A 27,369-nucleotide genomic window follows, 5' to 3' on the forward strand; every position below is an offset into this window, starting at 1 on the left:
ACCTCGGCACCTCGTCTCCGCAACTCCTTCGCCACCTGCAAACTCTTTATTTGGTTAGCAAGCACACCATCACGATTTGAGCACCGACCTTGTACATATTCCATTACTTCCTCCTTTATCTCCCTCTTAGTTTCCCTCCGTCTCTTCTTAATTTCACTCACCCCCTCCTCCATTTCCTCTAACTTTTGCTTCACCTCTTTTATTTCCCGGTGCGTCTCCTCAATTTCGTCCTCTAAGGCTACCTTGACTGTTTCTATGTGCGTCCTCACCTCCCGGTCCTTTGTCTCCATTGCCTCCGTCACCTCGTCCAACCTCGTTGTCAGTCCCTCACGTACCATCTGACATTCCCTCTTCGTCGCTATCAAGTCATTTTTGATTTCTTTTTGTGTCGCCTTTAACCCTCCTAGTACCACAGTGTTCTTTTGTACCTGCTCCACTAATTCCGTCTGTCCCACCGTCAGCTGTTCCACCTCCTGCGTCAGGTCCTCTATGCCCCCTTGTAACTTTGCCGTCCCATTTTTCACCTCTTTCTCCATACGCTTCTCACCTCGCTTTACCTCCTTGCTTACCCCCGAGACCTCCTCGCTTACACCTCGTCTTATTACCTCCTTCATCTCCTCCATTTCTTTAGTAGATGCCGCCCTCATCTGTTCCAATTCATCCCTCTGAGCATCCAATTTGGTTTCTACCCCGATTTTCACCTCCTTTATCTGCTCTCCCATTTGTTTAATTTCCCGGGCCGATTGCTTCCCTATTTCCCGCAAATTTGTTTTCCATCTTGTTTTCTAACCCCTCTAACCCATTTTTCACCTCCTCTATCTGATTCTCCTGGGCAGCCATTCTATTTTCCACCCCCGTTAACCCATTCTTTACCTCTTTTATCCCGTTGTTTAACCCCTCAAATTTATTGTCCAACCCCTCAAATTTGTTTCCCAACTGTTCGCTGGTACCTCTCGCTTTGTGCCCTCATTGCCCCCATACTGTTTTTCAAACCTCCAATTTGGTCTCCCAATCGCTCAATTTGGCTCCCCATACTCATCTGTACAGCTGCCTGCAGCTGCGCCATGAGGGTCTGCATGTCAATCCCTCCCACTTGTGCAGCGGACGCGGCCGCCGTAGCCATGTGCGAGGCGCCATTTTGCGCGCCCCCAACCTCGTGCGCGAGGGCGCCATCTTGCGAGCCTGAAACCTCCTCAACCACCTCACCATTGCTCTCCTCCATTTCCTCCCTCTGGTCCTGGGTTACCCCTAACCCCTCTTCTAGTTCCCCCACCGGCATCCGATCACCTTGACCAGCCATGGCACGATTTACAAATTTAAGATTTTAAATAAAACAAAATTTTGGGCCACTCGTAATTTTGAGCGTGCTATTCGCGCTTCAGGTCCGCACTCCTGACACCAATTGTTATGGAACCCAACGTCGGCCTATGGTTCCCCTTCGAGGGGGGATTAAGCCCCTCGTCTGTTACGGACCGACGTGGTCCCGGGGGTATGACGCCACGCCCGGTCGGCGCTGGATAGGGTTTTAGGCCCACAAGTCCTATGACCTAAATACCAGCGCTTCCCGGTACGCGAAGGAACACCCCCCACTCACGGCCGCAGCGTAATGGATGTTGCGCCGAGCGAAGCGAACCGCGGCGTGAGCCGTTTACCAAGACTAGACCGGATCCTGAAACGTTGGCCAAATCGTGCCACAGATATTCAATGAGGGAAAAGACAAAGACGACACGGATGTGAAGAAGAGGAAGACGAAGGCAATAAGGTTTGAAATATGACTATTATTTATTACTATTTACAGGACCAAAATAACCAAGGAAGAAGGACGGATAATAAAATAAAGACAGAAGGAATCAAGGAGACACAGTGCAATGCTGGCTTACCTACAGTCTTAATTAATACCCAGGACAGAACAAACAAAAGGCAGACTCACACGAATGGGGAATGGAGGCAGGAGTGAATGGCTGGACCAGGAGGAAGGTTCAGCTCGGACCAGAGGACGGCCGGGCCGGGAGGGAGCAGCCGCCGCCCTTCCTCAACAGCAACGCTGCCGTCAACGCTCAAGCTGCGGCGGTCAAAGCTGCGATGGTTCAAGCTGCTGCGGTTCAAGCTGCTGTGGTTCAAAGCTGCTGTGGTTCAAAGCTGCTGTGGTTCAAAGCTGCTGTGGTTCAAGCTGCTGTGGGGCATCCCTCTCTCCTCTCCTGGATCACGCAGCTTGGTGTCTCTCTCTGAAGCTCCTTTTTGTGTAACTCTTAGAACTCAATGGTTCGCTCTCTGTGCTTTCTCAGGACTCCTCTCTCAAAGGCTTCCGCGCGCGCTTTTTATAACGCCGCGGGCGATCAAGCCGCCGGCCTCCAGAACACGCCCATCGGTGAGCTCGCCTCGGCCCTGATTGGTCGGCACGGGCTCTCTGGCTCCACCCTTGATGACGATGGGCGGGCCACGCCCTGGATTCGGCGGCTCCTCCCCCTTCTTCTCTGAGCCCACCTCGTGGCTAATGGAGTCGCGGTGAAAACCGCCCAGCAGCTGCGGCGAATGCAGTTGGCAATCGAGGCTTTGGGAATGGGGCTTTGGGAATGGGAATGAAAGGGAATCTATCTATTTGAATTCGGTGCAATGGAGTGTCAATTAATGGAACACACAGCCTTAACCTACATAGAATAAGGAAATAAACTACCAACAAGGAGGAAATCTATGATTGGCTAACGTGATTGTTTATGACCTAATTATGGGACGCCCTTTGACCTTTATACACAACAACTGGAGGAAGGCGGGGCCACAATAAAACAATAAAAAAACACAATCCTCATATCCACAACAATATCAATCTGGTGAGTTTCTTTTATGCTTTGGTGATTTCTTTGTTAAAAGAACCATGTCACTGATTGTCTGTCACAGCAAGAAGTCAATAACAGGATTATATCACAGGTGGCGTGACAAAATGTAAGGACAGGTACATTTGACGATTGGCTTCACAATCGGGTATATAAGGGCTGTTGCGTTCTGTATTAGTGGAAAACAACTGCTGCACATCTACAAATGTTATTGCCGCTTCCCCTGGAGATGGTCCGTCAACTCGACAATGCTGTTTGTCATTTAGTGGTGGCTTTACGAAATTCCGGCATGAAACAGCGTGCTATTCCTTGGCAGTATGGCATCACTCAAGGTCAGGTGTCAAATATCCTGAAACGAAATGCTCAGAGGGGTGTCCCTACTCCAATACCGAGGCCAGGACGTCCCCGCAGAACCACAAGGAGGGATGATTGCCAGCTGCACCGGTTAGTCCGCAATGGCCGTACCAAGTCAGCTAATCGGCTTAGGGCTGAGTGGCAGCAACTGACAAATGTGCCTGTATCCAGAAGGCTAGTCAACCAACGACTGGTTCAAGCAGGCTATCGTGCCAGGCGTCCCCTGAGAAAGCCACGCCTGAGCAGACAACACCGCCAGTGCCGATTGCAGTGGGCCAGAGAGCACCGTCAATGGCAGCCAGGACACTGGAATCACGTGATCTTCAGTGACGAGTCTAGATTTCTGGTCTATCGTCAAGATGGCCGCGTCCGAGTGCGCAGACAAGTGCATGAAGCCTACAACGAAGATTGTATAGTGCCAAGAGTCCAAGCTGGAGGTGGTGGGGTGACCGTTTTGGCTGCTTTTCATGCAGGGGACAAAACTGACCTGGTTGTTGTGAATGGAAACCGGAACCAGTTCAAGCACAGGGCCATTCTGGAAGAAACATTGCTTCCATTTGTTCGTGCAGCCTTTTGAGGAAACTTTGTCTTCCAAGATGACAATGCACGGCCTCATTGTGCTCGCATGATCCAACACTTTCTTGCTGACCGTGGCGTAGAGCATATGGAGTGGCCTGCCATGTCCCCGGATATGAATCCGATAGAGAACTTGTGGGCAGAATTAACGCGTCAAATCGACCACTTGGACCAGCCGCCTGCCTCTGTGCGTGAATTGCAGCAGGCTAATGTAACTGTATGGCAAGCGATTCCTGTCCAAACCTTGGCAAATCTCGTGAACAGCATGCCTCAACGTGTACGTGCTCTCCTGAATGCTCGTGGCGGTGACACGAAGTACTGAACTGTAATTTTACTGTCCGTAATCCCAGTCGTAATTTAACTTTTGTTTTTGTTAAAAAAAATTTTTGGCTAATGTGCAAAATAAAGAAATACTTCTGGAAAACGCACAGAAGTTTAAGACAGTACTGTCCGTGAATTGAGTTCGATATCAGTTTCCATCACTTTCAAGGATCAATTTATTTGCTTCGAAATGTCAAATGTGGTTTTTGTTTCTTTTAAAGGTCACATTAACAAAATCTAGAATAATTTCAACATAATTCCAATGAACTTTTGGTTCTAAGTCATCTTGAAAAGTAAGTTCACCCCCACAAAAAAAATATTCCATATTAAATGCCGAGTCTGTATATATATATATACACACATTACACATATACACACTTGGATGGGTGTGTGTGAAATTATTGGTTGACTTATTTGCCTCTTATGTTGCTAATGGACCATGAAAAGCTATTGTATTGGTGTTATTTATCTGTCATGACAAAGTGAATATCCATTGGTTTTCAGATGTACTGTGATCTCCATATAACCAATCAAGGCTTTGCATTGTTAAATGCTCTATCTCTCTGTTAGCTGTAATGATTTTCATTTCAATCAAACACCAAGTCGTCGCTCTACGTCAAAATGATCATCAAACTCTTTTTCATGCAAAGCTGCTCAGAAGGCTGCTTAAAATGTTTGCCCGTTTGTTCACAAAGTTTAAAACAAAAGCAGTGTGTTTGTGCAGTACTTGGAGTTGGCCATCAGATGGCACTGCTCATCCACAAAGTGGTCCAGGCATTGTGCCATGCGTTTTTCGGCATCGCCAATGGAGTGCATTGGGCTCGCGATGATGGAAATTTTTTTTCATTCTGAAACCATCTGTCTCATCCTGTCAATACCCAGACATTAATGAGATTGTTAGCAGTGGAAACCAAATCAGATGTACATACAATCGAGGCTACCTTAGAGGCAGATGGCGCTGTTCACGCTTGAATAGATTAAAATCGGTGTTTTTTTTTCCGTCCCATGGTGTTGTCTGCCACAGCTTCGTATTTGTACATGTACATGAAGACACGTACCGATATGTTTTTATTTCTTTTTAATTTTGTATACTTTACAATGCTGAGGCACTTTGAGTAGATAAATGATTTATCCATGTGCACATTTAATAAATAACAAGAAGAAAAAGTCATAAAATGTCATAGCCCCCGCTGTGGTTTTAGTAATTTTGCTGCATGGAGTTAAAGGCAGTCGACCATCTTTGATCGGATGACAAAACAAAAACTTCTGCATATGTATACTCATGTATTGTCTTTGTGCGAAGTTTGAACAAAATCGGACCATGCAGGTTTAATGAAATGGAAAACCAAATACTGCATTGAAGGAACCATAAGGAACCAGAAGAAGTAAAGAGCAAAGATGGAGTCATCAGGAGGAACTTGGATTGGATTCAGGGTTTCAGCTGCTACTCCTCAACACTCAAACCCATCCAGGTGCAGCCAAGTGAACCTTCCAGAAAATTTTCTGCAAGAATTCACTTCTCCTAAGACAGACAGATAGATAAAGAAAGGGAGAAATAAAGAAGAAGCAAAAATTAGAATAAATGATTGGGGACACGTTTAAGTAACAAAATGGCCGCCAGTTGGCCATCTTGTATTTGATCTCAAAATGAAACGACGTACACATGTAAGCCATCATTCATTATTTGTGTGCCAAGTTTGAACAACATCGGTAAATACCTGTCCAGGAAATGGTTGAGGAAGTGTTCAACATCGGGGTTTTTTTGTCCCCGTCACACCGCGGAGCGAAAGGGGGACTACAGTTTTCCCCTCCGTCCGTGCGTGCGTGCGTGCGGGCGGGCATGCGTGCGTACATGCCTGCGTGCATGCGTAAGCGAAGGACCGAATTCTAATTTGGTGTGTGGGTGCAACCCACGTCAAAATCCAAGATGGCCGCCCACCATGTATGTCTGAACCTTGTGAGCGGAATATCTTGAAAAATAAGCGAGGTACCAACTTCTAATCTGGTGTGTGGGTGTATCTAGGCATAAGGAAGAAAACTATTGAAAATTGGGTCGCCACGTCAACATCCAAGATGGCCGCCGCCTTGTATGTCTGAACCTTGTGAGCGGAATATCTTGAAAATAAGCGAAGTACCAACTTCTAATCTGGTGTGTGGGTATATCTAGGCATAAGGAAGAACGCTATTGAAAATTGGGTCGCCACATCAATATCCAAGATGGCCACCACCATATATATGTCTGAACCATATATACTAGCCGAAACCCGTGGAACATCCACGGAAGGGAGGATGTGGTGTATGGATAGAGTGTACCATTATGGATGGCATGGGGGATTTGCTTGTCCGAGTAAGAGTTAGGAAGAAAGATGAGAATGAAGAGTGCGTATATGAACAACGTATTTATTGCAATCTACTTAAATGACAACGCTACGATATACTTTTGAAAATATCACGTTCCGTCTCGAATGCCATCCTTTTATCTCTTCGTATACAACTCACTGATTTCTACCTTATCGTGAACAGGGTATAGCCTACTTTGATAATCATGAACGGTGGCAGATGCAGGAGTTGGTGAAACGAAGGGGGGGGGGGGGGCTGATCATGACCTACCCTACGCCACATGGCCTACGCCATTTGTTGAGATCATGGCCACAACGGAAACACAACAACTGGATAGGTAGGGCCTAGGCCTACGCCTACTTTTCGTCACTCGGCGATGTACACTTTGTTTTAAGCTTTCAGAAGCTGAAGCCTTGTTATTTATTGCTTTATATGATACTGATGGGCTGCTGATGGGTTTCACTTCGTTGTAATCACAGTATATGGAAGAAATTATGGTAAACCCACCTGATGAGGTTAGCGTACACCGTGATCGACGACACCGGCACAAATGCTTGCTCGGGATTGTCCACTCAGTGGACGGCTTGCTGTCGCCTTCAACTGTCCAATCAGCGGACGGCTTGCTTCGCCTTCACCCAGCAGACGCCAATAACATGGCGTTGTATCGGCAGTTTTTTTTTTTTTTTTTTTTTTTTTTTTTTGTATACAAGATCGAGGCTCGTGAAAGAGCGAAAATTAATCACACAGAAAGACAAACAGACACATAAAACAAATAACATCGGGAGCGGTAGACAAGATGGGGAGAGAGGGGGAAGGACACAAACACAACATTTGAGAGCAGGGACCGAGAGACATGGAGACATCGAGAGATCTGTGGGAGGGAGAGGGCTTTGGGGGGGAGGCATGTGAAGGGGGGAGGCATGTGAAGGGGGGAGGCATGTGAAGGGGGGGAGGCATGTGAAGGGGGGGGGGTGGGAGAGGTATAAACATATGGACACTGCCAGGATTTCCAGGAAATAAGTTGGAATTTCAAACAAGGTGGATCTGGGGTGAATTAGTGGGGGTAGAAAAGATCAAGGTTATGGATGGGGGAAGATAAGAGATGGTGGTGAACAGCTGTTTTAAAGACCTGGAGGGAGGAGAGGGATTGAAGGGAGTGTGGGAGTTTGTTCCACAGGCGGGAGAAAAGAGGAATGAAAGAGTGAAGGTGAGCAGAGAGCCGAGTTAATCGGATGCTTTTGGGCCCCAACGTCGACTAATTCAGATTTTTCGAGTATGGCTGTACGTGGTAAACAAAGAGCGCGGTTTGTAGATCGTAAATCCATTAGTGCCGTGGGCATCGGGTCACTGGGTGCGGCGTAAAAGGGATAACAAAGTCGAGTCCTTACGCTATTATTATATAGATATCTGAACCTTGGAGACGACGGCAGGGATTTTCGAAGCTCCACACGGTCTCCACGTTTTCAAAGTTAAGTCTGTTCACAATTGTATTTTGTCGAAACTGTATTTATCTTTCGCTGTGTGAACTTATAGTGTGCCCCTTGGAAGTTTCTCGATGTTTATCTTTCATAAATTAATCGTTTGTTTGCCGCGTCGCGAGTGAGGCCTTGCAGCCTCAGGCTTCCCCCGTCGAAGGTTGTTCCTTCCTTCACTGTTTTGCTAGGTTTTTTGATTTTCCCTTCTCCCCCAAACTTCACCAAACATCTACTCTTTGTCTAACGTTGTAGCCCCCCCCTACCCCCAAAAAACCCCCCAAAAACAAACTTTTATTTCCCTTTGTCCTCTTGTACTTTTGTTCCATCGTGCGCCTCTGTCCATGTGCACTGTCTCGCCCCGCCCCCATGATCTCCTTGCCTTCCACCTTTTGCCCTGTTCAAGTGACTCATGGTGCCCCTCTCGGCTCCCTCTCCCCATTGGTATTTTTTGTGAATATAAGATTGATCTTCACGGTTCTGTTTAAATATGTTCAAACTTTCCCCTGCAGTGTTTTATTCAGTGGTTTATTACAACACGCTGTTTTTATTCCTATTTAAAAGGCTCCTTTCAATTTCCTCTTCAACTCATTCCACTTCAAAAAAATATTGAATCTCTTATAATTCTTTCTCACTACCTGCTCTAAATTCTCATTCATTCCACCCCTCCTCCATCGTTCATAAACGGATCGCTAACTTGAAAATCACAACAAACCCAATTTGTTATAAATGTTCATCTTTCATTAATCATCCACTTTCTAATCATCGTCCTTGCCTCCTCCCCTCCAAATCACCCCCCCTTGCCCCTCCCCTCCTAATCTCCCCCTTGCCCCTCCCCTCCAAATCTCCCCCCTTGCCCCTCCCCTCCTAAACTCCCCCCTTGCCCCTCCCCTCCAAATCTCCCCCCTTGCCCCTCCCATCCAAATCTCCCCCCTTGCCCCTCCCCTCCAAATCTCCCCCCTTGCCCCTCCCCTCCTAAACTCCCCCCTTGCCTTTCCACTCCGAAACTCCCCCCTTGCCCCTCCCCTTCAAATCTACCCCCCAACCATCCCTCCCAAATTCTCCCTCCTCCCACCTCATTCTCAAAGCTGCCTCCTCCCCACTTTGTCTCCCTTCAATCTCATACCTCCACCTCCCCCAACCTTCGACCTTCCTCTGCCCCCCCCCCCTCAAACAACCCCTCACTGTGCCTCATCCCATCACCATCAAACCTTTCGTCCTCCTCATCCTTCCCTTTCTTGTAACTCTTCTGTAATTTCTGCCACACTATCAACTGCTCTTCCTACCTCTCCCTCTCATCCTTCATCTGACCCTACCCCTCCTCTCCCCTGTCCTGCACCCGATGCTCCTCCTCTCTCCTCATTAACGGTAGGGACCTCAAACATCCAGGGCCTTCGCTCAAACCTGATTGATCTCTCCATTCAGGTTGCTTCTGACAATCCAGACTTGATCTGCTTAACAGAAACTTTCCTCCTTCAAGATGTCTCTGATTCCTTAATATCTCTTCCTGGTTACTCCCTCCTCCGGTATGATAGACCTGAGCCTCGTCCTGGTGGTGGGGTGGCTATCTTTATCAAAAACTCTCTTCCTCACTCTCCTTGCACTGCCCTATCTCCACCCCACCCCCAGGAGTACTTCTGGCTACGGCTTCCTCTCCGCTCCCACCTTTTGTTCATATGTGTTCTGTACCGTCCTCCAAACAGTGATGACTCCATTTACATTTCGCTGTCGGACAACATGGACCAACTTCTATCAACTCATCCAAACTCTCTCTTCCTCATATGTGGCGACTTTAACTGTCATCATGCCAGCTGGCTGGGTGTGGGTTCATTTCTCACCAGCCATGGCACCTCAGCAAAGGACTTCTGCGACTCATTGGGACTGACACAATCTGTCAATTTCCCAACCCGGGTCTCAGTCAATGGAGTATCTTCTTTTCTGGACTTGGTTATGACTAACTTCCCTGCAAATGTCTGCTGCTCTTCTTCTGCTCCAATCGGTTCTTCTGATCATGTGCTTGTTAAAGTGGACATCTCTCTGGCCATTCTCAGAGAGCCTCCTCAGCGCCGACGAGTCTGGCATTTCACTCAGGCCAACTGGCACGGTCTTCAAGCAGCCATCAATCATCTGGACTGGTCTCCCATCTCTACTGCCTCTGACATAAATTCTTCCTGGGAATTCTTCCAAAGCAAACTGCTCTCTCTCATGCACAGATTTATCCCATCTCGTCTTCAGTTGTCTTACCCTTCCTCCCGTCCATGGTACACTGAATCTTGTGGTGAGGCAGTTGCCCTGAAACAACTTGCCTTTGCCTCTTGGAAGGCAAATCCAACTGAAGGCAATCTCAGTTCCTTCCACCAAGCTTGGAACAAGTATGTGTCTACCCTCAGGAGTGCCAGGAAGCACTATCTCTCCACACTCAAGATTGAACTCTCAAACCTGTCTCCTTCCTCCAAATCCTGGTGGCATCTGGTCATATCCGTTTCTGGTGTTTGTTCCCCCTCCATCCCCTCCCTTACCTCAAATGGCTACACAGTTGACACCGCACGTGACAAAGCCAAATTACTCCACTCTGTGTTTGCCTCAATATCTTGTGTCCCAAACCCATCTCTCTCTGTTCCCACCTTTCCCAGTCGAACCCAACTGCTCCTGGACTCTGTGTCCTTCTCTCCTGACAAGGGGGAGAAGTTTCTGTCAAACCTCGACTCTGATTCTGCAACTGGACCAGACGGCGTCAGCCCACGGGTCCTAAAATCCTGCTCTTCCGCTCTATCTCACCCTCTCTCTGTTCTTTTTACCCTCTCTTTTGCTCAAGGTCATCTGCCAGCATCTTGGAAATCAGCAAAGATTACCGCTTTACACAAAAAAGGTGCAAAAACAGATCCTTGCAACTACAGACCAATCAGCCTGCTCCCAATTATCAGCAACGTCATGGAATCCATCATTGCTTCGGATATCAAATCCTTCCTCTTCTCCAATGGCTTGATCTCTGATCATCAATTTGGATTCAGACCAGGTCATTCTACTCTGGACATGTTGCTTCTGCTGTCTCAACAATGGATGGAGGTCCTCAATGCCAAACAGGAAATCAGAGCTGTCTCACTTGACATATCACGTGCCTTCGATATGGTCTGGCACTCAGCTCTGCTCACCAAACTCTCCTCCTATGCTATCCATGGAAATCTCCACTCATGGCTTGTGGACTTCCTCTCTTGTCGAAGGCAACGTGTGGCCCTGAATGGATTTCTCTCATCTCCCCTGCCTGTTCTGGCTGGAGTTCCCCAAGGTAGTGTTCTGGGCCCTGTGCTATTTCTGGTCTTCATCAATGATCTCTCCGACTCTCTGGAAAATCCTCTCTATCTCTTTGCTGATGACTCCACAATCTGCTGCTCCATTCCTCATCCCGCAGATCGGCAGTCTGCAGCCTCCTCACTCTCTGCAGACCTGGAAAAAATCACAGACTGGTCAAACAAGTGGAACATGTCTTTCAATCCTGACAAATCACACACTCTTACAATGTCTCTCCGAAAGGACCGACTGGAAAACCCTCCCATCTACTTTCTCAACAATCCTCTCCAAGAAGTTCTGTTGCTCAAGCTTTTGGGTCTCAATATCTGCCATGATCTTTCTTGGGAAAACCACATTCCAAGCTGGCCTCCAAAGCCAGTCGCCGACTGGGCATCCTCCGTCATGCGAAGTCCTTCCTTGGCACACCTGAGCTCCTCACCACATACAAGGCTTTCATCCGCAGCTCAATGGAATACTGCTCTCCCCTCTGGGCTGGTGCTCCTGCCTCACACCTAGCTCGGCTTCACGCTGTTGAAACCAAAGCTTTCAGAATCATTGGAATCTCCTCTGATGAAGTTAACTCTGAGGGCCTATCACTCATTCACCGCAGGCAGGTTGGTGGCCTTTCTGTCTTCTACCGACTCCTCTCCGGCCTTGTTCCCCCAGCTCTCTCTGTGCTCTGTCCCCCCAATATTCCTTCAGGTTGCACAAGATCTGCCTGCAACCCTCTTATGGTTAAACTGCCAAAATCTAGGCTCTCTGCTCACCTTCACTCTTTCATTCCCCTTTTCTCCCGCCTCTGGAACAAACTCCCACACTCCCTTCAATCCCACTCCTCCCTCCAGGTCTTTAAAAGAGCTGTTTACCACCATCTCTTATCTTCCCCCATCCAAAACTTTGATCTTTTCTACCTCCGCTAATTCAACCCAGATACACTCTTTTTTTTTTTTTTTCTTTTTTTTTAATTCCAACTTCTCTCCTGGAAGTCCTTGCAGTGTTCATATGTTTTATACCTCTCCCACCTCCCCCAAAGCCCTCCCCCTCCCACATTTCTCCCGTTGTCCCTGCTCTCAAATGTTGTGTTTGTGTCCTTCCCCCTCTCCTCTCTCCTCTCTCCCCTCTATCCTCTCTCCCTCTCTCCCCATATTGTCTGCCGCTCCCCATATTTTTTGTGTTTTGTGTGTCGGTTTGACTTTTGTGTGATTAATGTTCGCTCTTTCACGAGCCTCGATCTTGTATCCCAAAAAAAAAAAAAAAAAAAAAAAAAACCCTGTGGGCGAAATATCTTGAAAGATAAACGAACTACTAACTTCTAATCTGGTGTGTGGGTGTATCTACGCATAAGGGAGAGCGCCATTGAAAATTGGGTCGCCAAGTCAAAATCCAAGATGGCCACCTTGCGTCTTCCACTTTGTCAACTCACATCACTTCACCGACGGGGGACATATGCGTAACGCTTGTTTTAACTAGAATGGCCGCCAGTCGGCCATATTTGATTGCATCGCGAAACAAAATTATGTGCCTATGTATACCGTCATGTATTATCTTTGGGCCAAGTATGAACTAAATCGGTCCATCCATCTCTGAGATATGGTTGCGGGTGCACGGACGGATGGATGGACAAGACCAAATATATGAGCTCCCATTTTGGACTAAGTCCAGCGGGGGCTCATAAAGTACACCTACCTGAGTCTTGGTGGCTTAAGGTTAGCTCTAAAAAGAGTTGCTTGAGTTCGCACATCGTTATTTAAAGTGTATATTCTTGAATTGATGAAATTGATAATCTAGGTTGGTTTTCTTTATGAACTGAGTAAATTAAAATTGCTGGAAATATTTTCTAATTAATTTTTTTGTTTGTCTGTTGCATTGTTCTACTCGTTTATAGTGATGCAGTCAGTAAATGCTGATATTTCACTGCTCGAATCAAACTCGGCTACCATCGCCAAATATTTTTAATCAGTTAGACAGTGATCAATCAGACAGACAATCAGTGAGTGAAAGGTTGATGATGGTGAAAATGATGATTGGAAAGCTCTTGGTGAATGTCATCTCGGGTTATGCTCCGCAGGTTGGTCGGAGCGATGAAGAGAAAGACAAGTTCTGGTGTGTGATAGAGAAGCTGATGGAAAACGTGAAAGATGAGGAAGTTGTTATGGTAGGAGGAGACCTAAATGGACATGTGGGAAGGAGTATGGACGGTTTTGAGGGAGTTCATGGAGGTTACGGATATGGTGTGAGAAATGGAGAAGGTGAAAGGATTTTGGAGTTTTGCTCATGGAGCTGATTTGTTGATTTGTAATACTCAGTTCCATGAAGAGGATAATAAGCTTGTTACATACACGTCAGGTGGGTCGACGACAACCGTTGACTACCTGCTAGTGCGTAGGCGAGATAGGGGGCACCTCCGGGACACAAAGGTGATCCCGGGGGAGGAGGCTGTTTCACAGCACCACTTGGTTGTCTGCGACATAAGGGTGAAAGGTGCGAGGAGAGCTCGGCGGGTGAAGTACCAACAGAGAATGAAGGTGTGGAGGTTGAAAGAGGTAACAGTGAGGGAGGCATTAAAAGAGATGCTGAGTATGGTAGAGGATGATGTGGTTGAGCTTGAAAGTGGTTGGATGTCAATGAAAGATAGTCTGTTGGGAGCCGTTGGTGAGGTATGTGGATGGACAAAAGGACCACCGAGGCACTCGGAAACATGGTGGTGGGATGATGAAGTTGGAAAGAGGATTGACGAGAAGAGGAGGAAGTTCTAGGAGTGGCAGAAGGCGAAGGGTACGGGGGCAGAAAAGGCAGAGCATGAAAGTTATAAGGCAGCCAAGAAGGCTGCAAAGAAAGAGGTAGCAAAGGTGCAGGAGGCGTGTAGGAAAATGTTCGGAGAACGCTTGGATTCGGAAGAGGGTCAGAGAGTGGTATTCAGGATTGCAAAGCAGATAGCGATAGAGAGGTGTGATGTGATGGGGGTGAGTTGCTTGAAGGATGAAGTGGGACAAATCGTTGTGGACCCAGATGGAATTAAAGGAAGATGGAAGAGACATATGGAAATACTGTTGAATGCAGAGAATGAATGGGATGGCAACATAGAGAGTAACCAAGTTTTTGGACTGGCAGAGAAGATAACCGAGAAGGAAGTTGAGGAAGCGATAACAGCAATGAAGAGTAGAAAAGCGGGAGGCCGACGGGAGTTGTGGGAGATATGTTGAAGGCAGCGGGAAATTGGGTGAAATTGGGAATTGGGTGAAATTGGGTGTGAAGAGAATGACAGAGATCTGCAATCTGGTGGTGAAAGAAGGCCGCATTCCAGTGGATTGGGAACTGGGTACCCTTGTCCCTCTATACAAGGGGAAAGGTGACCCTCTGGACTGTGGCTCGTATCGAGCGATAACGTTATTGGAGCATGGAATGAAGGTATTGGAAAGGGTGTTGGAGAGGAGGATAAGGAAGAAAGTGAAGATTGACGAAATGCAGGTTGGATTTATGCCAGGAAGAGGAACGACAGATGCGCTTTTTATTGTGAGGCAGTTGCAGGAGAAGTACATGGAGAAGAGGAAGAAGTTGTTTCTTGGGTTTGTTGATCTGGAGAAAGCATTCGATAGGGTTCCACGTGAAGTAGTGACATGGGCATTGAGGAAGTTAGGAGTGGAGGAATGGTTGATCAGCGTAGAGATGGCAATGTACAAAAGAGCGCTCACAGCTGTAAGGACGAAGGACGGGAACAGTGGTGAGTGAGGTGAAGGTGGGAGTGCCTCAGGGGTCCGTACTTAGTCCACTACTATTTGTAGCTGTGATGAAGGTGCTGGCTCGTAACGTAAAGGAGGGTTTACCGTGGGAGTTGTTGTATGCAGTTGATCTGGTGTTGATTGCAGAAAGTACGGATGGACTGAAGGAGAAGATGAACAAGTGGAAGGAATGTATGGAGATAAAAGGTCTGAAGGTGAATATCGGAAAAACGAAGGTGAAGGCAAGTGGTAAAGCATGTGGTGAGGTGGAAAGAACTGGGAAGTGGCCGTGTGCTGTGTGCAGAAAGGGTGTCGGAGTGAATTCCATTCAATGTACAATGTGCGCTGAGTGGGTTCATCAAAAATGTAGTGGTTTGAGAGGGTCATTAACCAGTGTGGCAGCTACATTCAAGTGTAAGGTGTGCACAGAGGGAGCTGCAGATGGAGGAAATGTTGAGTTGGATCTTGGAGACGGCGTGAAGGTGGAAGGTGTGAAAACATTTTGTTACCTAGGAGACATGCTGAATGGAGAAGGTGGATCAGACTCGGCAACGGTTGCTCGAGTGAGATGTGCATGGAAGAAGTTTCGGGAACTGAGTGGCGTGCTGACGAGGAGGGGAGTGTCGTTGAAGCTGAAGGGAAAGGTGTATGCTGCATGTGTGAGAAGTGTTATGATTTGTGGGAGCGAGACATGGGTAATGAACGTAGAGCAGCAACGAAGGCTCGAAAGGGTGGAAATCTTGGAGATGTCTGGGAGATGTCTGGGAGAATGTCTTGGAGATCTCGCGAGATCTTGGAGACGGCGGCAGGGATTTTCGAAGCTCCACACGGTCTCCACGTTTTTCGAAGTTAAGTCTGTTCACAATTGTATTTTGTCGAAACTGTATTTATCTTTCGGTGTGTGAAGTTATTGTGTGCAACTTTGGTTGTTTCTCAGTGTTTATCTTTCATAAATTGATCGTCTGTTTGCCGTGTCGCGAGCAAGGCCTTGTACAGTGTGCACTGTACAACCTTGAGGCTTTGTTTTTCTCTCAGTGGTCCGTCGTTTGTGATCCAATAACTTTCGTTCTCTGTATTCCCAGACTTTTCACCCATAGCCTACTTCCTTGTGTAAATCTCAACTCAAAAAAAAAAAAAAAAAAAAAAAAAAAAAAACATTTCCTTCTCTGTTCTCATTCGTTTATTCATTCTTATTCGTTCGTTCGTTCTTCGACCACGTGTTTCTCCCCCATTTCCCCAGATAGTTTTCACTCATTAACCTTCAATGTTTACACTTTCCCCTCAAGTTATGTATTCCGTCATATTTTATAACACCTTTTTCTTCTTCTTCTTTAAAAGGCTGCTTTCGACTTGCTCACCAAATCAATTCATCCCAAAAAAAATATCCATCTCCTATAGTGCCTTTGTTCTACATTCCCTAAACTCTCCTGCACTCCATCCTCCATCCAGCGTCCTTAAACGTATTTTTAACTCGAAGGTCACAAGAAACTCATTTTGCAATAAATGTTCGTTTCCCATAAATCGTACACTTTCAAAAATCCAATCTCACCCCTCCCCTCCAAATCTTCCCCATAACCCCTCCCCTCCAAATCCTCCCCATCACCCCTCCCCTCCAAATCTTCCCCATCACCCATCCCTTTCAAATCTCCCCCCTTGCCCCCTCCCTCCTAAACTACTCCCTCACCCCTCCCCGCCAAGACGCCCCCTCGCCCCTCCCCTCCTAGACTCCTGCCTCACCCCTCCCCTCCAAATCTCCCCCATATCCCATCCCTTTCAAATCCCTCCCCTTGTCCCTTCCCTCCCAAACTCCCCCCTCACCCCTCCCCTTCAAATCTCCCCACCCTCATTGCTTCTCAATTTCCCCCCGCTCACTCCCCCTCCTCAAAGCGTCCTCCCCGCTTCTTCCCCCTTCAAACTCTCACCTCCATCTCCCCCAACCTTCTGCCTCGCTCTTCCCCCTCCTCAAATAACACCTCATTGTGGCTCACCCAATCACCATCAAACCTTTTGTCCGCCCCATCCTTCCCTTTCTCCGAGCTATTCTGAAATCTCTGACACACCTTCAACAGCTCTCCCTACCTCTTCCACCTCTTCCACATCTTACCCTACCCCTCCTCCCCCCTGTTCTGTATCTGATGCTCCCCCTTCCTCTTCATTAACGGTATGGACCTCAAACATCCGGGGCCTTCGTTCAAACTTAACTGATCTCTCCATACAGGTTGCTTCTGTCAAACCAGACGTGATCTGCTTAACAGAAACTTTCCTCCTTTATGATGTCTCTGATTCCATAGTATCTCTCCCGGGCTACTCCCTCCTCCGGTATGATAGACCTGAGCCTCGTCCTGGAGGCGGGGTTGCTATCTTTATCAAAAACTCTCTTCCTCACTCGCCCTGCACTGCACTCTCTCCACCTCACCCCCAGGAATACCTCTGGCTACGGCTTCCCCTTCGCTCCCACCTCTTGTTCATATGTGTGTTGTACCGTCCACCAAACAGTGATGACTCCATCTACATCTCGCTGTCTGATGATATGGACCAACTTCTATCTACTCATCCCAACTCTCTCTTCCTCATATGTGGTGATTTCAACTGTCATCATGCCAGTTGGCTGGGTGTGGGTACCTCTCTCACCAGCCATGGCTCCTCAGCAAAGGACTTCTGCGACTCACTGGGACTGACACAATCTGTCAATTTCCCGACCCGGATCTCAGTCAACGGAACATCTTCTCTTCTGGACTTGGTTATGACAAACTTCCCTGAAAATGTCTGCTGCTCTTCTTCTGCTCCGATCGGATCATCTGATCATGTCCTTGTTAAAGTGGACATCTCTCTGACCATCCTCAGGGAGCCTGCTCAGCGTCGACGAGTCTGGCATTTCACTCAGGCCAACTGGCACGGTCTTCAAGCAGCCATCAATCATCTGGACTGGTCTCCCATCTCTACCACCTCTGACATCAACTCATCCTGGGAATTCTTCCAAAGTAAATTGCTCTCTCTCATGCACAGATTTATCCCATCTCGTCTTCAGTTGTCATACCCTTCCTCCCGTCCATGGTACACGGAATCTTGTGGTGAGGCTGTTGCCCAGAAACAACTTGCCTTCGTCTCCTGGAAAGCAAATCCAACGGAAGGAAATCTCATTTCCTTTCACAAAGCCCGAAACAAGTGTGTGTCCACCCTCAGAAGAGCCAGGAAACAATATCTCTCCGTTCTCAAGACCGAACTCTCTTATCTGTCTCCCTCTTCCAAATCCTGGTGGCGTCTGGTCAAATCCGTTTCTGGTGTTTGTTCCCCCTCCATCCCCTCCCTTACCTCAAACGGCTACACAGCTGACTCCGCACGTGAAAAAGCTGAATGCCTCAACTCTGTGTTTGCCTCTAAATCTTGTGTCCCAAACCCATCCCTCTCTGTACCCACCATACCCAGTCGTACCCTGCTGCTCCTGGACTCCGTGTCCTTTCCTCCTGACAAGGTGGAAAAGTTTCTGTCAACCCTCGACTCTGATTCTGCAACTGGACCCGACGGCATCAGCCCACGGGTCCTAAAATCCTGCTCTGCTGCTCTATCTCACCCTCTCTCTGTTCTCTTCACCCTCTCTTTTGCTCAAGGTCAACTGCCATCTGCTTGGAAATCAGCCAACATCACCGCTTTGCACAAAAAAGGTGCAAAAACAGATCCTAGCAACTACAGACCAATCAGCCTTCTCCCAATTATCAGCAAAATCATGGAATCCATCATTGCTTCTGATATGAAATCTTTCCTCTTCTCCAATGGCTTGATCTCTGATCATCAATTTGGTTTCAGACAAGGTCACTCTACTCTGGACATGCTGCTTCTGCTGTCTCAACAATGGATGGAGGTCCTCAATGCCAAACAGGAAATTAGAGCTGTCTCCCTCGACATATCACGTGCCTTCGACACGGTCTGGCACCCCGCTCTGCTCACCAAACTCTCCTCCTTTGGTATCCATGGAAATCTCCACGCATGGCTGGCGGACTTCCTCTCTAGTCGTCGTCAACGTGTGGCCCTGAATGGGTTTCTCTCATCTCCTCTTCCTGTTCAGGCTGGAGTTCCCCAAGGCAGTGTTCTGGGCCCCGTGCTTTTTCTGGTCTTCATCAATGATCTCTCTGACTCTCTCGAAAATCCTCTCTATCTCTTTGCTGATGACTCCACTCTCTGCCGCTCCATTCCTCTTCCCTCAGATCGGCAGTCTGCTGCCTCCTCACTCTCTGAAGACCTGGACAAAATCACAGACTGGTCAAACAAGTGGAACATGTCTTTCAATCCTGACAAATCTCACACTCTTACTATGTCTCTCCGAAAAGATCGACTGGACAACCCTCCCATCTACTTTCTCAAGAATCCTCTCCAAGAAGTTCTGTCGCTCAAGATTTTGGGTCTCACTATCTGCCATGATCTTTCTTGGGAAAACCACATTTCCAAGCTGGCCTCCAAAGCCAGTCGCCGACTGGGCATCCTCCGTCGTGCGAAGTCCTTCCTCGGCACACCTGAGCTCCTCACCACATACAAGGCTTTCATCCGCAGCTCAATGGAATACTGTTCTCCACTATGGGCCGGTGCTCCTGCCTCACACCTAGCTCGGCTTCACGCTGTTGAAACCAAAGCTTTCAGAATTATTGGAATCTCCCGCGATGAAGCTATCTCTGAGGGCCTTTCACTCACTCACCGCAGGCAGGTAGGTGGTCTTTCTGTCTTCTACCGACTCCTCTCCGGCCTTGCACCCCCAGCTCTCTCTGTGCTCTGTCCCCCAAATATTCCTACAGGTCGCACAAGATCTGCCAGCAACCCTCTGATGGTTAAACTGCCGAAATCTCGGCTCTCCGCTCACCTTCACTCTTTCATTCCTCTTTTCTCCCGCCTCTGGAACAAACTCCCTCACTCCCTTCAATCCCACTCCTCCCTCCAGGTCTTTAAAACAGCTGTTCACCACCATCTCTTATCTTCCCCCATCCAAAACCTTGATCTTTTCTACCCCCGCTAATTCACCCCAGATCCACCTTGTTTGAAATTCCAACTTCTTTCCTGGAAGTCCTGGCAGTGTCCATATGTTTTATACCTCTCCCACTGCCCCCTTCCCACGCCCCCCCCCCAAAGCCCTCGCCCTCTCTCAGATCTCTCGATGTCTCCATGTCTCTCGGTCCCTGCTCTCAAATGTTGTGTTTGTGTCCTTCCCCCTCTCTCCCCATCTTGTCTACCGCTCCCTATGTTATATGTTTTATGTGTCGGTTTGTCTTTCTGTGTGATTAATGTTCGCTCTTTCACGAGCCTCGATATTGTATACAAAAAAAAAAAAAAAAAAAAAAAAAAAAAAAAAAAATGCGAATGGTTCCGTGGATGTGTGGAGTATCGTTGAGAGAGAGGAAGACAAATGATGAATTGCGAAAAATGATGGGAATAGAGCCTGTGATTGATGCTGTGAAGAGGAACAGGTTGAGATGGTTTGGTCATGTGTTGAGGAAGGATGAAAGTGACTGGTTGAGAAGAGTGATGGAAATGAATGTAGAAGGAAGTAGAGGACGGGGAAGACCGAGAAAGACTTGGCTCAAGATGGTCAAAGTAGAAATGCGGGCAAGGGGGTTAACAAGGGGAGATGCAGAAAATGGGGCAAAATGGAGAAGATTGTCATGGGGACCGCAAGGTTAACCCCTGCTCTTGCAGGGAAAATGGCCTTAAAATGCCTGTTGTTGTTGTTGTTGTTGTTGTAGTTAGACAGACTGACAAAACAAGCCTCGTTACATTTTATTTATATATATATATATATGTATAATGTATATCCTGATGTGGATGAACTCTGCATGCCCATCAATCTTGCCAATGTCTAAAAGTTCAACATGCCCTGTCTTGAGCGCATCCCCTTTCTCTAAGGTCTTTCACTCACATTTCTCTCACGGTGGTTAGCAGACCTCTCTTAGAAGCATTTGGGTGAGAAAATTTGTTCTTATTTTTATGCAAAGCATACCAACTCCACTCCTTATGTTAGGACATCTAATTAGGACATGCATTCATGTTTCACTCAGAAAAATTAGTTTATTCTGTGAATAACCAATCTGAAAGATGTTGTGCAGGTTACCAAGTAGTACTTCATCAAACTAGGTGTTGTTGCGATTTTGTCCTACATCTTTGCTTTTTCCACTGCAACTGTTAAAAACAAGAAAACATTGCAATAAATCGAGCTCCATCGTATATCATCTTGAAAGTGATATTGTTTAGTTATCTCACAGTCATGGACAGTTATCCCAGAGCCTCAGCTTGGTTTAAAAGTGCAGGGTTGTTGTTTTTTTCCCCTGTGGTGACTTGATCTCTGTAAAGAATGTCATCATGTAGCTTTATACAGAGTGTCAGTTCTGTTGAAGCAGTTGACTTGGGTTCCGATCCTGCAAGGGTCAGCACTGTATCACAGGATCGTCCACTGAAGGTATTGGGATTTTCAATTGGTGCTGGACACCAGTGATAGCTCCCTGACATTTTGGGAAGAACATCGTGGGATCATTGATGTCCACCAACTAATGTCAGTGGACAGCAGTAGTGAGTGTTAATGAGGATAATAGAACACTGATAAGATGTAAATTTGAAGCCTGATGGACCAACTCGTCTCATCACCTATTTGCAACTGATCAGTACTGGTGCAGAATCTGAAGCCTATTCACATCCAAAGAAGCTGCGTGTTTGTGCCTTGAGTTGTCCATCAGAATAAACGCGTCCTTCATTAAAAACACCTCTAGATATAGACTTCATCAGCTGCACTATGTTAGTAGATTTTATACGACACCAATTGTCCTTGCAGCTAATATTCATAATATTGTACACACCAACAACAACAACAACAACAGACATGTTAAGGCCATTTTCCCTGCGAGAGCGGGGGTTAGCCTTGCGGGCCCCATGACAATCTTCTCCATTTTGCCCTATTTTCTGCATCTCTCCTTGTTAACCCCCTTGCCCGCATTTCTTCTTCCACCATCTTTAGCCAAGTCTTTCTCAGTCTTCCCCGTCCTCCACTTCCTTCCACATTCATTTACATCTCTCTTCTCAACCAGTCACTTTCATCCTTCCTCAACACATGACCAAACCATCTCAACCTGTTTCTCTTCACAGCATCCATCACAGGCTCTATTCCCATCATCTTTCGCAATTCATCATCTGTCTTCCTCTCTCTCAACGATACTCCGCACATCCACCGAACCATTCGCATTTCCACCCTTTCCAGCCTTCGTTGCTGCTCTACGTTCACTACCCATGTCTCGCTCCCATAAATCATAACACTTCTCACACATGCAGCATACACCTTTCCCTTCAGCTTCAACGACACTCCCCTCCTCATCAGCACGCCACTCAGTTCCCGAAACTTCTTCCATGCACATCTCAGTCTAGCAACCGTTGCCAAGTCTGATCCACCTTGCGCTGAGTGGCGTTGAAACATCATAATATTGTACACACCACATAAAAATTATTTGGATACCGTGATCAACATTTTCATCATGTGGAAAATTTACCAAACCTGTATTAATGATGCACCTCCCCTCCCCCCCCATGAAGTCGCCGGAGGCATTATGTTTTCGGGTTGTCTATCCGGCTGTCCGTCCGTGTGTCCGTGATGGGCTTTCGTTACCACTATAAATTGGAGAACGTCTGAGGGGATTTAAATCGAACTTGAATGAAATATATACTGTGTTGCAAAGATGAACTGATTAGATTTTGGGGTCAAGAGGTCAAATGTCAGAGTTCATGTTCGGTAAAAATTCTGCTACCACGATAACTTGTGAACCAGCGATGGCATTTTAACCAAAGTTGGTGCAAGTACGTACTATGATGCAAATATGAACTAATTTGAATTTGGGGTCAAGAGGTCAAAGGTCAGATGTCCCTTTTGGTAAAAATTCTGCTTCCACGATAACTTGTGAACCAGCGATGGGATTTTAACCAAAGTTGGTGCAAGTACGAACTATTTTTTTTGTTTGTTTTTTTGTATACATAATCGAGGCTCGTGAAAGAGCTAACATTTATCACACAAACAAATCAAACAGTCAAACAAACAAAGTATATAAAAATGGGAGCGGTAGACAAGATGGGGAGAGAAGGGGAAGCACATAAACACAACATTTGAGACCAGGGACATCGGGAATGCGTGGGAGGGAGAGGGCTTGGGGGGAGGCGGCGTGGGAAGGGGGAGGGGAGGGGGGTGGGAGAAGTGTAAACACAAGGACACCAAGGACTTCCAGGAAAGAAGTTGGTATTTCAAAAAAGTGGAATTGGGGTGAAATTAGCGGGGGTAGAAAAGTTCAAGGTTTTGGATGGGGGAAGATAGATGGTGGGGAACAGCTCTTTTAAAGACCTGGAGGGAGGAGTGGGATTGAAGAGAGTGAGGGAGTTTGTTCCAGAGGTGGGAGAAAAGAGGAATGAAGGAGTGAAGGTGAGCAGAGAGTCTTAATTTTGGCAGTTTAACCATAAGAGGGTTGCGGGTAGATCTTGTGCGACCTGTAGGAATATTTGTGGGACAGAGCCCAGAGAGAGCTGGAGGATCAAGGCCGGAGAGGAGTCACTAGAAGACTCGGGAGATTCCAATGATTCTGAACGCTTTGGTTTCAACAGCGTGAAGACGAGCTAGGTGTGAGGCAGGAGCACCAGCCCAGAGGGGAGAGCAGTATTCCATTGAGCTGCGGATGAAAGCCTTGTATGTGGTGAGGAGCTCAGGTGTGCCAAGGAAGGACTTCGCACGACGGAGGATGCCCAGTCGGCAACTGGCTTTGGAGGCCAGGTTTGAAATGTGGTTTTCCCAGGAAAGATCATGGCAGATAGTGAGACCCAAAAACTTGAGTGACAGAACTTCTTGGGGAGGATTATTCAGAAAGTGGATGGGAGGGTTGTCCAGTCGGTCTTTTTGGAGAGACATCGTAAGAGTGTGAGGTTTGTCAGGATTGAAAGACATGTTCCACTTGTTTGCCCAGTCAGTGATTTTGTCCAGGTCTGCAGAGAGTGAGGAGGCTGCAGACTGCCGATCTGAGGGATGAGGAATGGAGCGGCAGAGAGTGGAGTCATCAGCAAAGAGATAGGATTTTCAAGAGAGTCGGAGAGATCATTGATGAAGACCAGAAAAGGCACAGGGCCCAGCACACTGCCTTGGGGAACTCCAGCCTGAACAGGAAGAGGAGATGAGAGAAACCCATCCAGGGCCACACGTTGACTTCTATGATGCCAAGATGAACTAATTTGAATTTGGGGTCAAGATATAAAAGGTCAGATGTCCCTTTTGGTAAAAATTCTGTTACTGCGCTAACCTGTGAACTAGTGATGGGATTTTGACCAAACTTTGGGATCTATCTATCTGGGTTCTTCTCGGCATCTTTGTTCTTTGTTTCTTTCACACCTCTTTCTACTTTTTCACATTTCTCTTTATTCATTCTCATTCTTGCTTTTTCTTTTATTTTATCTCTTTTACTCTTTATTTCCCTCTTTCTTTATCTTCCTATCTAAGGAGAAATGAATTCTTGCAGAAAGTTTTCTGCAAGGCTCACTTGGCAGCACCTGGATGGGTTTGTGTTGTGGAGTTGTGGCTGAAACCCGAATCCTATCCAGGTTCTTACTGATGACTCCATCTTTGCTCTTTCCTTATTCGGGTTCCTTTTGATGTCTCCAATGCAGTATTTGGTTTTCCGTTTGACCATATTGTTTGACCCTTGTTTTCTGCAGCTCGTGACAAAAGTGAAAAACCCTTTGCTATGGCTTACGTGCAGCTGATGAGGGCAGACGGCACAACGATGCAAGATGGCGAACACGAGCTTATTGTTTATCGGGTATGTTGTTGTGTTTGTTGTTTTCCAGCACTATGTGCAAATATTTTTGTGATTGTCCTTTGGGATGCATTACTCTATTGACTTCATTCAAGAGCAAGCAAAATTTGTGCCCTTTATTGCCATTTAATGAGGATACTACTGTGCAAACGTTTTGTGGTCATAAGTATGACAAACTGGAGCGTCATTGCCCTATTTTGCAAAGTTCCTGGAGGTTTTCTATGCCCCCAATTTTATGGTCGTACAATTATCACCATACTTGCTGAAAGTTGAATGTGTTCTTTACTTTCTCTTTTGCACATTTAAGTGGTTCATTAATGCAAATGGAAAGAAAACCATCACCATTATTTTGCAATTATATTTTTCTCTTGGCATACTTACCCATGCCTCCCTTTTATTTTGATTAGCACCCATTTATGGTCACCCCACAAATAATTGTGTGCCAGCCACGTTTACCTCTGTCCCAGAAATGTCATAGTTTATGACTAATTCTCTTTATGTCACCCTTAATAGTTTGGGTTGGCCCGTTTGGCATTTGTAGTAAATGAGTCTGGGATTCCTGGTACAAATCCCATCTAGGTGTTGATTTGTTCGTGCTCAGCTATAATGTCCTTGTAACTATTGTGAAGGTTTGCATTTTCCTCCTGTTCTTCTCCTTCCTTTTCGTCTTCCCCTCCTCTACTCTTTATAAGGGGTGAGGTCCAATGGCACCAAGCTTCTGCCCTGCCTTGACCACGATACTCATCCATTCCCCTCTGCCCTCAGCCGACTCTTGACATCCACCCGAACCTTACTGATATCAAACCTCACACAATCCTGCCATCTCAAATGCGGTCTACCTCTTTTCCCCCCACCTTGTTCCCTCAACCTATCCACTCTCTTTGCCATTCTTTCTTCCTTCATCCACACCAAGTGTCCAGCCCATCTCAGCCGGCATTTCACCAATCTCCCCATCAAGCTCATCTGCACATCAATCTCCTCTCTCAGTTCATCCATTCTCCTTCTATCCACCCTCTTCACTCCCACAATCCTCCTGACCCGGTTGTCCTTGCAAGCCCGCAGCCCCTGTTGTCTTTCTGTCAGTGCCACCATCTCCAGACCATAAATGTAGGGTCTGCGTTACCCACAACATCAGAACCTTCTGTCCAAAGATTAAATTTCCTTGATATCTTTCTGTCTGCCATTAACCCTCCAACCTCCTCCAAACCCACCCACCTGAATCCTCTTCCGCACATCTGCCTCTGACTTACCATCCCTAGTCACTGTACCCCCCAGATACTCAACCCGGTCAATGTTCTCCGGATTTGAAGCAAACACGGAGTTGAGGCATTCAGCCTTTTCACATGCAATGTCAGCAGTGTATCCATTTGAGGTAAGGGAGGGAATGGAGGGGGAATACCAGAAACAGATTTGACCAGGTGCCACCAGGATTTGCAGGAGAGAGAGTGGTTTGAGAGTTCAGTCATGAGAGTAGAGAGATATTGTTTCCTGGCTCTCCTGAGGGTAGGCACACACTTGTTCCGAGCTTTGTGGAAGGAACTGAGATTGCCTTCAGTTGGATTTGCCTTCCATGAGGCCAAGGCAACTTGTTTCAGGGCATCTGCCTCACCACAAGATTCAGTGTACCATGGACAGGAGGAAGGGTATGACAACTAAAGATGAGATGGGACAAATCTGTGCATGAGAGAGAGCAGTTTACTTTGGAAGAATTCCCAGGGTGAGTTTATATCAGAGACAATAGAAATGTGAGACCATTCTAGAAGTTTGAGGGCTGCTCGAAAACGATTCCAGTCGGCCTGAGTAAAATGCCAGACTCGTCGGCGCTGAGGTGGCTCTCTGAGAATGGTCAGAGAGATATCCACTTTAGCAAGCACATGATCAGATGAATCAATTCAGCAGAAACAGAACAGCAGACATTTGCAGGGAAGTTAGTCATAACAAAATCAAGAAGAGATGATCTACCCTTGACTGAGATTCGAATTGGGAAATTGACAGATTGTGTCAGTCACGAATGAGTCGCCGAAGTCCTTGCTGAGGTTCCATGGCAGGTGCGATAGGTACCGACACCCAGCCAGCTGGTATGATGACAATTGAAATCGCCACATATGAGGAAGAGAGAGTTTGGATGAGAGGATAGAACTTCCCCCGACCGAATAACCTTCTGACCCTGCTCTTGACCTTCCTTCTTTTCGTCATCTGTACCACAAACACCACAGGCTTGCGCTGGGTGGTAACATGCTCTTCCGCCACTGCCTAACAATCCTTAAACCTCCAAAACTGTCACTTCCTTACCACCACCAAATCCAATTCTGGTCTGTGCTGTCCACTCCTATAGGTAATCTTGTGACTTTCCTGCTTTTGAAAGAATGAACTAGCTATGGCCATCACATTCACCAAAACATTCCTCTTCACCTGGCTCCGCTACTTCCATATGCATGTTAATGTCCTCCACAAGGCACAGCATCACCTTCAGCTCAACCATTCCCATCATCCTCTCCAGTGCATCCCTGAATTCCTGCTTCTCTACACGAGTCCCTCCCATTTGTAGCCCATATACCGACATCACACACACCATTTGCCTTTGTATCACCACCCATGCCATAACTATCCATCCCTCCCATCTTTCCACTCTGACCACCTCCTTGCTGATCTCTTCCGA

At 46.9% G+C, this 27,369-nt stretch overlaps 1 protein-coding gene across 1 annotated transcript in view; it reads left to right on the forward strand.

The window, feature by feature from the left end:
• LOC137423806 (dedicator of cytokinesis protein 1) overlaps positions 1 to 27,369 on the forward strand; it is a 968,048-nt gene that overhangs the window by 150,946 nt on the left and 789,733 nt on the right. Inside the window, exon 17 of the mRNA XM_078773719.1 lies at positions 24,610 to 24,713. Within this exon, the coding sequence (XP_078629845.1) occupies positions 24,610 to 24,713 (104 nt within the window). The remainder of the gene's footprint in view (positions 1 to 24,609; positions 24,714 to 27,369) is intronic.

This window comes from Myxine glutinosa, chromosome 3, assembly GCF_964187855.1.
Source record: "Myxine glutinosa chromosome 3, kmMyxGlut1.1, whole genome shotgun sequence".
NCBI classification, from domain to species: Eukaryota; Metazoa; Chordata; class Myxini; order Myxiniformes; family Myxinidae; genus Myxine; species Myxine glutinosa.